At 38.7% G+C, this 14003-nt stretch overlaps 1 protein-coding gene across 1 annotated transcript in view; it reads left to right on the top strand.

Moving 5' to 3' along the window:
* Positions 1-13655, top strand: part of LOC149087382 (glycine receptor subunit alpha-1-like) — a 49623-nt gene extending 35968 nt beyond the window's left edge. Inside the window, exons 6-8 of the mRNA XM_089231460.1 lie at positions 2047-2184; positions 4083-4447; positions 11940-13655. Of these exons, the coding sequence (XP_089087586.1) occupies positions 2047-2184; positions 4083-4447; positions 11940-12104 (668 nt within the window). The 3' untranslated portion in view covers positions 12105-13655. The remainder of the gene's footprint in view (positions 1-2046; positions 2185-4082; positions 4448-11939) is intronic.
* Positions 13656-14003: the final 348 nt, after the last annotated feature.

Raw genomic sequence — 14003 nt, 5'->3', positions numbered from 1 at the left:
ATCGAGGCATTTTGCCTGGCAAGTAACTAGGATTTCAGCACTCCAGCTTCTAAACTTTCCGTCTATGGGGAGATTCACATTCACACATGAGCGGAAATAGACATGTATGGGGGGGGGGGGAGCGATAATGAATCTGGGGGGTGGTGATGATGATGATGATGCCAATTCATATATATGCATATACCGGCTCCGTCATTTGAGTGACTTTGAACGTGGCATGATCGTTGGCACCAGAAGGGGCGATTCCAGTATCTCCGAAGCCTCTAACTTTCTTGGCTTTTCTCGTACAAGAAACAGTATCTCGACTCTTCAGAGAATGGCAGCTAAACCCGAAAACTTCAAGCTGAAATCGGAATAGTGGGCAGAAATCGCTTGTGAACGGAAGAAGTGCCAGGCGACTGACATGCATTGTGTGCAGCGCATTACAACTCAGGACCATCGCAAAGCATATCCGTACGCTCTACAAGACCGATATTAAAACGAATTGGTTTTAATAGCTGGGAACCAACTAGAGTCCCTTTGTTTTCACAACAAAACCGAAGAAAACGGCTTTTGTGGGCTAGGGAACATTGAAAATTGGACACTTGATGAATGATCATTTGATCATTTTTGTCGCACCATGGGCATTGGATAGGTTGGTGCGTTAACCCCTCCGTGTTAGACTTCCTGAGGCAGCAATCTTTTTCTGCGTGTCATGTCACCGTTTCTGTTGTACTCCTGTGTCAGGAAATTTTCTGACAAAGACGAACCCCGCATATCGAACTCGCTACATCTCTAAATATCCTTTGGTACTTTAGGCGAGTATCTTATCCACCTGGGCAACCGTGCCTTTGATGAATGGAAAAAGACTGTCTGGTCAGACGAGTCAAAATTTCTTCTCCATGACGTTGATGGCGCAAGCAGCACTCAGCTATGGATCCGGCATGCCACATGATATCTGTTCAAGCTGGTAGCGAGAATCACGCTCTCGGGAGCATTTCCCTGGTATACTCTTGGTCCATTATTCCCACTGGAAACATCCACCAATGCCAGCGCCTACCTCCACATCGTTGCTGACCACATGCACCCGTTTATGTCCACAATTTTTCCTGATGAAGATGGCTATTTCCAGCAGGACAATGCATCCTCCCACGGGGTTGGAATCATCTCAGATTGGTTTGAGAAACCTGATTCACAGAGCTTCTATTGCTTCAATGGCTTCCCTCGGTCACCCTATCTCAACCCCAATAGAGCATTTTCGGACGAGGTTGAAAGGTCTCTTAAAAGCGCCGAAACACTACCTTTTTTTCTAATCTGTATTAAGAGCTGCCATTTCGTGCCAGCATGGGCTGATATTCCTCCTCAAATGTTTCAGAAACTTGTAGAGTCCATGCCTAGAAGAATATCTGCTGTCATCAAAGTCAAAACAGGTCCCACACGATATTCGTCGTGAGTAGCAGGAGTGTTACTAATTTTTTGGCCACTGGGTGTAATGATATCTAGATACATAATCTTGTAATCTAATTACAAGGGCACACATAAACTAGTTCAGTTACATAATATATATCTAAAAACTATATTATTTATATTCCCTGCAAAAAAATCAAATAAGAGCTTTTCAAATTTATTTTTTAATTTCGAAAAAGGTAGCTCTTTAATAATTAAATTTTTTATTATAAGCGAATCAAAATTTTAAGATTTTTGAATTGAAGAAACAAGATTTTCTGTACTCATCTGTTATTCCTAGTCATAGAAGTAGGAATAGAATGAAAAAGTAAATAAATAAATTAGCATTTTCTGTGCAGAACAAAACTAAAAACCCATCAGGCAAGTGGTTAAACAAGTTCAAATTAGTAAAGTTCAGCTGTACTTACCAGTCATGTCTAGGCCGCATTCTAAGACAGAAAGCTGGCACAGAAAATATTTGGTCATTAGACTTCACACGGGGGACAGTCATTTGGAATCTCGTACGAGCCAAATAAATTTCAGTATCGATTGGAAAGGAACTGGAGTATAATTCCGAGATGTGAAACTTTATTTGTTTGATTTCTTTTGTTGCTGAAATAGTTTCGAAGACGACGAGCGAGCTGAAACTGAAATGGTCGGCTGAAGGGAATCCGGTCAATCTGTACGAAAAGCTGAAGCTGCCGCAGTTCGAGATAAAAAGCGTCAACACCTCTCTGTGCAGTGAAAAATTTCACATCGGTATGATTTGTTTTGAACTAATTTCGAATTTATTTTGTTCAATAAATTAATAAGTTAATGGTGGATATATACAGGGTGTCCTCAAGTACTATTGCGGTCTTTATCTCACGAGCCGTTCGTCGTAGAGGTGCGATTCCAATTTTAAGAACACTCAAAATGCTTTCATAAATTACCCTGTACCCGTTATGAAATTAAAAATACAGTGTGTCACAAAAATAAAGAAATAAAAATTTTTATACGGTCCCCCTACATCTAATCTTTAATTAAAAAGTTGTTGCCCTGTATCTTCTGTGCCCAAAAATGAAATTCCATGCTTTTAAGTGCTGCGATATTTTAAAAACCAGAGATAAGTTCCGAAAGAACAGCAAGAACTAACGAACAACGCTTCTTTCCCTCGCTTATGCTGTTCTTTCACAACTTTTTTCCGATTTGTGAATTCGAATATTTTAGCGAATATTGCACTTAGAAACTTGGAATTTTTTTCTGTTGGACTCAGAAGAGACAGGGCAACAACTTTCCAATTGGAAGTTAGAGGGCGGGGGGGGGCGTATAAAAATTTAGAACGTTTATTTTGTTGCACACTATATTTTCACTCCTAAAACTGATACAGGGTAATTTTTGAACGCATTTTGATCATTTTTAATACTTAAATCACACCTCTACGACGAACGGCTCATTAGATAAATTTATAAATGCGCATTAGCACTTACGGGACATCCTGCATATATATATATGTTCGGTAAATATGATAAATTTGGTTATTACGCGTAGTTGGCTGACCATTTGGTAAGATTGATAAATTTCTCTAAATTTATCACTTGTACCAGTAATTATGCATGCATAAGCGTCGTTGGTATAAATTTAATTAAATACTAGAAAAAAATTATTACTTGTACCGGTGATTATGCATAATACCCAAAGCGTCGTAGAAACATGATAAATTTTTCTAAATTCATCATATTCCGCTGCTTATTATGCACATAATCGGCATTTTCATTTTTATTGGTAGATATGATAAATAGGTCCGATTATTTATAGATGACCGTAGTCTAACGGATAAAATGAACTCTAATTTAACGAATTTTCCGAACATCCTCAAAGCAACTCCTCTTACTTATTTTTTACTTGGAAAATTCGGAAATCTGACCTCGATATAACGAACTCCTCTTTGACAAATTTTAAGATCGTACCCGATACAATGATTTCTCATTTAACTCATTTCACAATCTCACCCCCAATATAATGATCTCCCATTTAACAAAGTTTACGATCTTACCTTGATATAACGAACTCATTCAACAAATTGTTCGATTTTACGAATTTTTACAAGTTCTTGTGCGTACACAATCCGACCCAAATATAACAAACGGATTATAGCGAATATTTAACGGGTTCTTCAATCGAAACCCCCGATATTACGAAGTTGGATGCAATGAATTTTTAGACGTTCCTGTGTTAAAATTTAGGTTTATATTTTTCTCATAGGTTTCTTCTAGATCAGTGTTTCTCAACCGCCGGGCTGTGGCCCGGTACGGGGTCATAACATTAGTCGCTAACCGTGAATCGCTCATCGATTCATTTTTGCCCATTTATACCCCCATTAGGAGTGCGTATGACCGGGCCTTCCACTCATATAAAAGAAATCAACCGGGCAGTGGGCTTTCAAAGGTTGAGAACCACTGTTCTAGATAGGCATTCTTCTTTATTTAGGTTTTTTTCTAACATTCATCAAAATTACCAGAGCCACTTGGGTAATTATGCATAATCGCCTGTACAAAAGAGATAAATTTACCAAATTTACCGAGACGATTCACGATTACGCATATAATGCGTGTGTGACCGATTTATCACATTTACCTTACCGTGTATATATTTTTTTATTTCACCAATATTCGTAGGTGAATACAGTTGCCTGAAAGCAGAGTTCCATCTCCAGCGATCGATCGGTTACCACCTCGTGCAGTCGTACTTGCCGACGATCCTGATCGTCGTGATCTCGTGGGTGTCGTTCTGGCTCGACGTCGAAGCCATCCCGGCCCGGATAACTCTAGGGGTCACGACTTTATTGACGATCTCTTCAAAGGGTTCCGGGATCCAAAGTAATCTCCCGCCGGTGTCCTACGTAAAGGCCATCGATGTCTGGATGGGCGCCTGCACTACTTTCGTGTTCACCGCTCTGCTCGAGTTCACCTTCGTCAACTATCTTTGGAGGAAAGGATCTACCGGAGGAGGAGGAAGCTCGATTTCGAACAAGGAGACATTGGTGGGTAGTAAATTTTTCACGTGTCAATATCATTAGCATGGCGTTATTCGAGTATTACGTCAGCATCTATAGGGAGGACGGCGTTTCGGATTTGCTGACTTTTGATGACAAGGGGAAGAGGGGAGGGGTTTGAATGATGCTTACGTCATCAACCACCCTTACCGAGTGTGCCAAAAACGAGAAAAAACATTCCCTAGTTTGTGGACACCTGAACAAATACTCTCGCTATTGATAAGTCCCCTATAGAACGAACTTAGTGATCTTTAAATGTTCCACGGATTCTTCAAGTGATCTGGAAATGTGTTCGAGGAGCTTAAGTGCTCTGGAACTGTTCCGCTCGTCACTAAAGGGATCCGTAAATATGCCGCGGATCATTTAAGTAATCTGGGAACATACCGCGGGTAACTTGAGTGATGTAGGACTGCACGGTGGGTAACTTGAATGATGTAGAACTACACTGTGGGTAACTTGAGTGATGTAGAACTGCACGGTGGGTAACTTGAGTGATGTAGAACTACACTGTGGGTAACTTGAGTGATGTAGAACTACACGGTGGGTAACTTGAGTGATGTAGAACTACACTGTGGGTAACTTGAGTGATGTAGAACTACACTGTGGGTAACTTGAATGATGTAGAACTACACTGTGGGTAACTTGAGTGATGTAGAACTACACTGCGAGCTGCTTAAGTGCTCTAAAAACTGTACCATATGTAACTTAAGGGATATCTAAATGTGTCGCGGACAGCTTAGATGCTCTGGAACTGTGCCACAGGTCAATTAGGCCATCTGTGAATGTGCCGCTTAGTTCATTTTTACAAAATTGGGTTTGAGGTGGCTGCCCACATCAGACAAACCCGAGGGCCATTCGGCGTGCTGGCCATGGGTTTACCATATGTGGCTTAGATGGTGGGTCGCAACGAATTTCTTAAAGAGAAATTTTAAGATCGTAGTCTTCAAATAGCATTGAAAATAACAGATATTGATTATAATAAACATGTAAAGGTATTTTCTTCCGATATTTTTGCATCAAAAAAATAGTTTGATCGTCTGGGGGATCGATAAAGCAGGAGAGGGGATCGGGCTACCACTTCCTCCCGTATGTTTCTGATCCTAATATGCGTTAGGAGGTAGGAAGCAGAGCTGAAGAAATTTTGCTGATGTTGGGGGGGGGGGAAGGAAGTGGGGTCAAAAATGACTTAAAATCTGCTGACGTAATACTCCATGTACCATAAAATGGGGGGGGGGGGATTTTGTGTCACTTTTTTTGAAGTTTTTCCCTTGATATTTTCCCTAAAATACTCCGCCTAGGCTACTACTACTAGTACTTAGCCATACATGCACCTCTTATACATTCCTCCTCGGAATTTCTAACGAAGCGGCACATTCCGGAATGTGCGGCCCTAATGAATTTACGTTGTACAGTTGCGCTTGTTTCGTGTTCACGCTGTCATCTGTCTTACATTTTCTGAAGTAAAGATGGAAATGCTTGAATTTTCATGTTATGTCAGTATTGTGTTGTAGGTCTTCCTGCTCTCTAAGGAGTCTTTTCAAATGGGAGACGTATTCGCTCCTCGAAGCTGGAAAACCGCAGGAAACCTCAAACTTCAGAAGACCACAACTGTGCCACCAACGGAATTCGTACCTGGACCATAATTCTCCTTTCCACATTTTACTGGCGAACCTTCGATCCCGGAAGCATACTTCCAGACAGAAAAAGTATCCAATATCCAAATAACGTGTACAACTCAGATACGTCATTCATGTTGGAAGGAGTTATATAGTTGTCAGAATAATAAAAAGAAATAACTTTTTATACGGACACCCTATCCTCAAACACCCATGTACGAAGTTGTCGCCCCGTGTCTTCTGAGGAAAACAACAAAAACTCCACGTTAAGTGTAATATTCGCCGAGATATTCGAATTCAAAAATCGGTGAAAAGTTCGGAAAGAACAGCACAAACGAGGGAAAGAAGCATTCCCCTTTAGAGCGCTTCATTTCCCGCCATTGGTGATTTTTAAGATAATGGACCCACCTTTAATTTGGTTTGTAAAACACTTTATGATTAGCCCTGTGATATAAAATCAATCTTAAGTGTCTATGTGTTCAATATGTTCGTTCCGTAATATACACATTTCAAACCGGGTGATTCTTTTTGGAACACCCTGTATGATCAGCCTAGCCTTTCTTCAACGAAGCGAGGAAAATCTTAACTCTTCAAATTCCCATGAAAGGAAAAAATATAGATATCCTTAATTAATATATATTACAATTATAAAACATTTCTCTCTATTTTTACATCGTAACATTGAACCGAATATTGCTATACACATGAAAATGCGATATCAATTGAAAAATATCTGGAATTTCAAACTTTTCAACTAAAAATCCAATCTTATATAGTAACGGTATGCGAATTTTATTCAACGCGTTGCTTCTTTTCTCATTTCGGATATTAATGAGCAAAATCCTGACCGTAATTTGAAGGAATCATTAAAATGGAAATTGCTTCGAAGCTCATGAGAAAGAATCATCTCAGAGCGGTCATCGAAAATGACTCTGAATGTTCGTTAGATTTTTCGGTTTCACAAAATCTTAATCATTTATTTGAAAATTTGAATATTTTCGTGTTTCAGGTTGAAAGTTTGAGACTTTTTTGGAAAGTTTAATGGACGCTTTTTATTTATTTATTAAGAAATGGAAACGCTTCTTGAGAAATCATTTCTCTTTAAGGATCATTATTATCTCGAATGATCTCATTATTCTTCATTGATATTACGAAATATGATACTAGCGAAATATGCGATAAATGATTTGATAGATGTCTTTTTGAGCTCGATTAATTTATTTCAAGTGCTTAAATCTATTGAGTTATTGAAATTTTATTGATTAAGAAGAATTCATGACCATGTACTGCGTTGTCCAGGTTCAACCCGCTCGTCAATGAACGACACATGTGCTGGTTATAAGCCTGCTTTTCGGTCAGGAACGTCCTTACAAATGTTAGGTATCGTGTGTGTGTGTGATCATAACATTATAATATTAATTGCATCGGAACCTGCGGGGTGATTTCGGTCCCTAATAATCTCTGTCACGAGGCTAACCCCCCCCCCCCCGCCAATTAATAATATTTATACAGGGCAGTCATAAAATAACTTTCCCTGTTTGGAAGCATCTGCTGATAAAACTAATGAACGAAATGAAACCAAATTTCTCTCTCATACATAGACTATGGAAGGGGCATTGGGAGATGAATTCTACAAAACAAAAACAAAAAAAAAATTAGTTCCAAAAATCACCAATGGAGGAAATTTTGACGCTGTTTGAACCGAAAACGAGTGAATAATTACAGTGAACGCATGCAAAATGGAGTGTGCGAAATTTCGATAACGTTTTAGTCAAAAAATAAACATGGCATTCTGTTTTGAATGAATTTATAAAACTTACGGAAAATAAATTTTGTTATTCATCAACGTTAGTGTTCCCTGGAGGACGTGCAACATTTTCAATGTGCTGACTTTTCCCGCGTACAACATATTGCATCCGGTATATGACGTTCTCTACTGCTGCGTGCAAACTGTCAGTTTAAATGTTTACAACAGCCCGTCTCATGTTCTGTTTCAACACATGCAGGTTTTGAACATGACCAGCGTACATAACGGATTTAAGGTACGTCCACAATCGAAAGTCACACGGGTTGATGTCCGGGAAATGGGGCGGCCATTAGGTGAGAAAATTTACGATGATGACCCACGGCCTTAGGCCAGCATTACGCTATAAAAGTTTGATTAAAGTCATTTTTGTAAAACTTGAAAAATGCAACCAGCAATCGTATCGATTACATTCGAGAGCAAATGTAACCAATACTTTTATATTGGGTCGTTTTTTCCAATTTTTATAAACGATCTTTTATCACACTTTTATAGTGCAATCCCGACCCTAGAGAATTCCAGCAGCATCCAGAAACACATCAAAGATTGCATGTATGGTAATGAGTATAACATGCATGGGCAGAATTTATTCCGTCATTATGAAGTAAATTAACTGTGGGATACTTCACAGATCACCGTGGATGTTATCAACAAAACCGGATCTAAAATCTGAGCCCACATGAATCGTGAATAGGTTGGTGATTAGTGAAAGGTTGATTAGTGAACAGGTTTGTTCTAGATGGTTTGATGTAGCATCCTGTCGAATCTAGCAATTACGAACCTCCGGATGTAACGAACGAAATTGTGGTTTCATGTTTCGTATAGTCTCTTATTAGATCAGGCATGGCGATCAAAAGTTTTAGTCTCTTTGAAGTTCGTTATAACGTGGTTTGACTGTATATTATTCATTCTGTGATATGTGTACGAGAAGGTTGATCTCTACATACTTTTGGCGCATGAGAGGCCTTGATTACATTGATTACTTTGCATATCAGATATCATCAGTTATATCAGATTTATGGGGTGCCCTCCGGCCCCCACATCTTGCAGCAATTCCCAAAGGATGTGATATTTTTCAGACCCCCCCCCCCCTCCCCAACCAGATTTTTCACATGCCGCTCTATAGTGAGTTTATGTTTTCTTGTATTTTTCAAACAAATATAGTGTATAGTATTTTGAGCTCGTTTCGGCACTTTGATAAGTGCCGAAACGGCGGCTTAAGCGGCTCCTAAACATTCGATTTTTACTTGTGAGCTGTTTATGAGAAGTTTCAACAATTACCAGAATGGCTCAAATGTCTACGTCTCCTATTTCTTGACAAGTCGAGCAAGAAGGATTTTTCCCTCTTGAATTTTGGAGAAAAAACATATGTTGAGGCAGGCGCGGATCTATGAGGAGGGGGTGATCGGGGTGATCAACCCCCCCCCCCCAAGCGAAATATGATATGTTGCTCTCAATGCGATAATTCATGACATTTTCGTAACTTCTAATATGATGATGATATTGCATTCAATCAATCCGTTGAAAATTACATGTATCGACGTTTCTGATTAGATAACAAATTCAAGAAAACTTCAACTAAAAAACAGGAAGAGTTTGGACGGAGAAATAAACTGAAAAATGGAGACTGTCTCTAAAAATACGGGACAAAATGCGGGACTTACGGTCACCTTTATTCACGACAATTTGTAAAATCCCCCCTCCCAACAGCAAGCTCTAGATCCGCCCCTGTGTTGCGGGGATATGTTGATGTGCATTCTTCAGCAATGATAGAAAACTAAGTTGACAATAAATGACATTTTTATACTATTCAAATCTGCATAAATCATATAAATACAGTGTGTTGCCTAAAATGCAACATCCCATATTTTATTAAATGTTGACTTTTTTTTAATGTAATATTCAGGGTGCTCAATATAACCCCCCCCCCCCTTCAAAATTTTATTCTTCTGGATATCTCAATGCTTCCTAAATAAAGAGGACGGCCTTGTAGAGGGCCATGGTAGCCCCAGTGCATTGCTCTCCTCGGAGATCCGTGATACTGTTGAGATAGCCCTGAATATAGATTGATCATTGATCATTTTTGTCGCACCGCGGTCATTTTCCTGAATATAGATTATAATCTAAAAAAGATCAAATGAAGAGTACTTATTTGATATAAAAATGATTTTTGACATTTTTTTTAGAACCATTTTTATGTCAAATTTCTAAAATCATTTCCAAACATCTTTTCACCTATTTAATGAACAATAAAAATTACTTCAATTTCATTCTACAAAAATGGAAAAGAAGAAAGAAAGGGATCTCAAAAGGCATTGTAAACCAGGGCCGCAACTGGGACAAGCAGGCTGTTCTGGTGCCTCGGGTGCTAAACCAGAGAAGAGTGTGCCAAATTCAAACTTTAACTGCTCCTCCTGCATTACACGGGACGCCAAAAATAGATGCTTGCATCGGATGACAAAGTATGTAGTTGCGGCCCTGATAGTAACGCACTGAAAAACTCATCAAGTTAAACATGACAGCATGTGAACTGCGGTAACATTATTAACATAATCTTCATCACGTGAAATAGTAACCAATTCTTTCTTCCACAAAGTTATAAAAATCCGGGAACCATCAAAATTAGTTACTTATTCCAATAACTATGGCCCAGACTTGATCGAAGGAGACTCCTTCTCTCGCAAACATGGACATATTTATCGATTTTTTCATTATAGACCAGCTCGAGAGAAGACTGACTTTGATAGATTACTAATCCCAAACTAAAATTTTCAATAAGAAAGTATGAATAAAAACTTCTTCTCGAAGTGTTTACATCACCGAAACTTTTCGGTAAATAACCAATTGATGGATGTAGGCTGTTAGAAATAAGAGAGGAAATTTTGAGTGATCAAGTTAATGTTGTTTTTTTGTGGTAAACTTCTCTTTAATTATTATGGCTCTGATTGATTAATAATCAATACTTCCGAAAAACAATGTGCGTGAAAGACTTTAGAAGCACCGTTAGTGTCGTTCTTTCTTTCAAACAAGCACAACTCAGGTCTATCGCCATGGGCGATTTACTGACTAGAGAGTTTTGCGCCGGAAGTGTAGCAGTCTGAGTGCGTATCTAGTGTTGCGTCTGATTTTTCGGTACTGCCATCTATATATCAGAAGTGAAGTGTAATGATTGAATTACATTTTCACCGTTTGTAGGGCTGTTGCTTTATGCGGCGAGACTTTATGAAGAGGAGATCGGCTCGCATTCGTGCTTCGACGGAACCACAGGAAACCAACTTCAGCCGACCACTACTACTACTAAACCACACATGCACCTCGTCCATATTCCTCTGCGGAACCTCTAACGAAATGGTGCATGCGGGAATGTATGTGTACGTGTAGTGAAACCTGACATGAAGTTTGTTTCTGTGTAATGTGTATAGTGCAGCCATCTGCCACCAGTTTTTCTAACTATGAGTGAAGTGTAATGATTGAATAATTTATCGTTGTAGACCTGTTGCTCTCTGTGGCGAGACTTTTCAATGGGGAGATCGGCTGGTATCCTGTGGTTCCCACAGGATACCAGCTTCAGCCGACCAACCACTGCGGAGACGATGGTGTTCGAACCCGGATCCTCGCGATGCGGGTATATCATTATGACCACTCGACCACCAAAGCGACGCCGACCACCACTTCGGCGACAGTGGAGTTTGAACCCGGGACCTCGCGATGCGAGTCCATCCCCAGTTCAAACAGGGACGATGGAAGACGAGCATCTTACCACCACGCCACTCGGGCGCCGAAAGTTCCTGACTAGGACGAACCGGTTATCGAAATCGCGGCACTTCTAAACATCCTTTGCTACTTTCAAGTATCTTATCGATCTGATCTACAGCGCGCCCCATGATTGCAAGATGTGGTACTATCATTTTCTTGAATAAGTTTGTAAACTGACACATCCAAAGAGTTTGGGGGCTCTCAACAAATCACTAGTCCTGGAATTGGAATGGCCCTGCCTTTACTTGTGAATTTTGTTTATTTGATCTGAATAATTCTGGGATTCCTTTTTGTTTCATTTCAGCTTCCTAAGCTGAGCGGCGATGATTCGTCCAAGGCTTCTCATTTCTTCAAGCCGGAACTGTTCAAAGTGTCAGCGAAGAGGATCGATCATTTCTGCAGGGTCGGCTTCCCAATACTCTTTTTCGTCTTCAATTTCTTTTATTGGCCGTATTATCTCATTGAATAGAGTCCAGTAGAGCCAACGATACCTATTATATGGCAACAATCATGAAATCGGAAAAGTTGCCATCATGACAATATTCACCAAAGCCAAAATTATGAACAAAATCGAATTCTAATTGATTATTCTCCGAATATTAATTAGAATTATGTCTCTAAACACCGTGAAAATTACTCATAGCATTTAAACGTTCCTCTGTATTGATACTTTACATGAATTCCACATTCAATATTGCACTTTACAGACTACACAGAATCCATGTTTCATTGATGGAACTTTCCAAACATGGAACGGCACAATAAGCGGAACAATATATCATTTCAGCGCTGCAAGAGACTAAAATGGTTCCACCTCTTTCAAGGGTTGAATTAAGCCATTGGCAGTGATCCAATATTCCTCACACAAACATCAATTAGATATTAATTTAGCAATCGTCTATAGCAGCGTTTCTCAACCTTTCTGAACCCAAGGACCAGTAAAATGTATGACACAATTCGACTACCAATTATGTCCCGTATCTCACGGGATATTCATGGGTTTTTTTCCTTCATTTGTCCCTTTTTTTCCCACGATGCTAATTGAATTCGTAATATTTACTGAAATTGTGAACATTAATATTTTTGTAATTATGACGAAGATAATTGTCATAACTTATTTATTATAATGAAAAGTATTGCAAAAATATAAATATCCATCTCACTCTCACATTTGTCAGGAAGTGAAAGTTCAACGTTTTTTCCGAGCGCTTCTTTTCAATATTACCACGATTTCCACACACACACACACACACACAGTAGTCCTTAATTCTCCCTTCCATTTCAGTAATTTCAGCAACAATTGGTGATTTTGGCCGACTTTGGCATCGTTTTTGGTGACAATTTGCGATGTCCCGTATTTTACCTATTTAAGGTAACAGTTTCCCGTATTTTTCACAATGAGATGTGATCACCAAGTCATTTTAATGTGTGTGTGTGTGTTTTTTGTAATTGTTTCTTTTTTTCGTGAAATACATTTTTTTGGTGTATTGTGATTTGTAGCAACCCACCCTTCAGCAATTTTAGCAGTAATTAGAAAATTTGTCAATTTGTAAATTGCATTTTTTTCCCCCTACAATCACTGATACATAGTATTTAGGATGGCAATGCGGTATGATGAACTTAAGCACGAGTATGAATGTGTACTAATTGTTATTCGAACAATTATGGATATTACTAATATCAATAACAACAATTGAATGGTTTTTCATTCAGTATTAAATTATCAAGTCTGCCTGCGGACCACTTATGCCATAGTTGCGGACCATGGGTTGAGAAACACTGATCTATAGCAAGCTTTCTGTCTATATAGGTTGTGAATAGTTATTGTGTAGTTTAGTAATTTAGTGTTATTGTTGATTAGTAAGTATTTTGAACATTTTTTTAGAAATTTTTAGGGTCATTTTTCAATCTTAATAAAACTGTGTATCTTGTCTATCTATGTGTGTATTGTGTGTAATTGTGACTAACATTCAAAAGTGTTTCGATGCAATAAAGTTGGCAGTTTTTCTTCTTTAGTATATTCGAACTCTGTGTGTAATCTTTAGATGATTCGTTTAATGGCTGCACTCAAAGAGGTACTACTCGTTCTCTAATCATACATACCATAATTCCCTGCGTATAATCTAAATATAAAAATTTCATTCACATCAGTAATGACATCTTAAGGGATGTTTGTCAAGTATTCGTAGAAAAAAATATATAAATTTTTCTCAGATGTGTATTTACATCTACATGTACAAGGTGTTTCCATAAATTCGTAAGTAGTTTAAAAATTGAAGAAATTTGTATATTTAAATGTGTTTTGTTAAAAATTTATTCTCACCAAAGGGGATTTTCTTCGGAACAGGAAAAAAATAGCTCAAATTTT

Source organism: Pholcus phalangioides, unplaced genomic scaffold (assembly GCF_987345545.1).
Source record: "Pholcus phalangioides strain wild (caught in Gottingen) unplaced genomic scaffold, Ppha-v1.0 ptg000004l_1, whole genome shotgun sequence".
NCBI lineage: Eukaryota > Metazoa > Arthropoda > Arachnida > Araneae > Pholcidae > Pholcus > Pholcus phalangioides.
The sequence above is the reverse complement of the archived record's forward strand: the minus strand, read 5'-3'. Positions and strand labels throughout refer to the sequence as shown.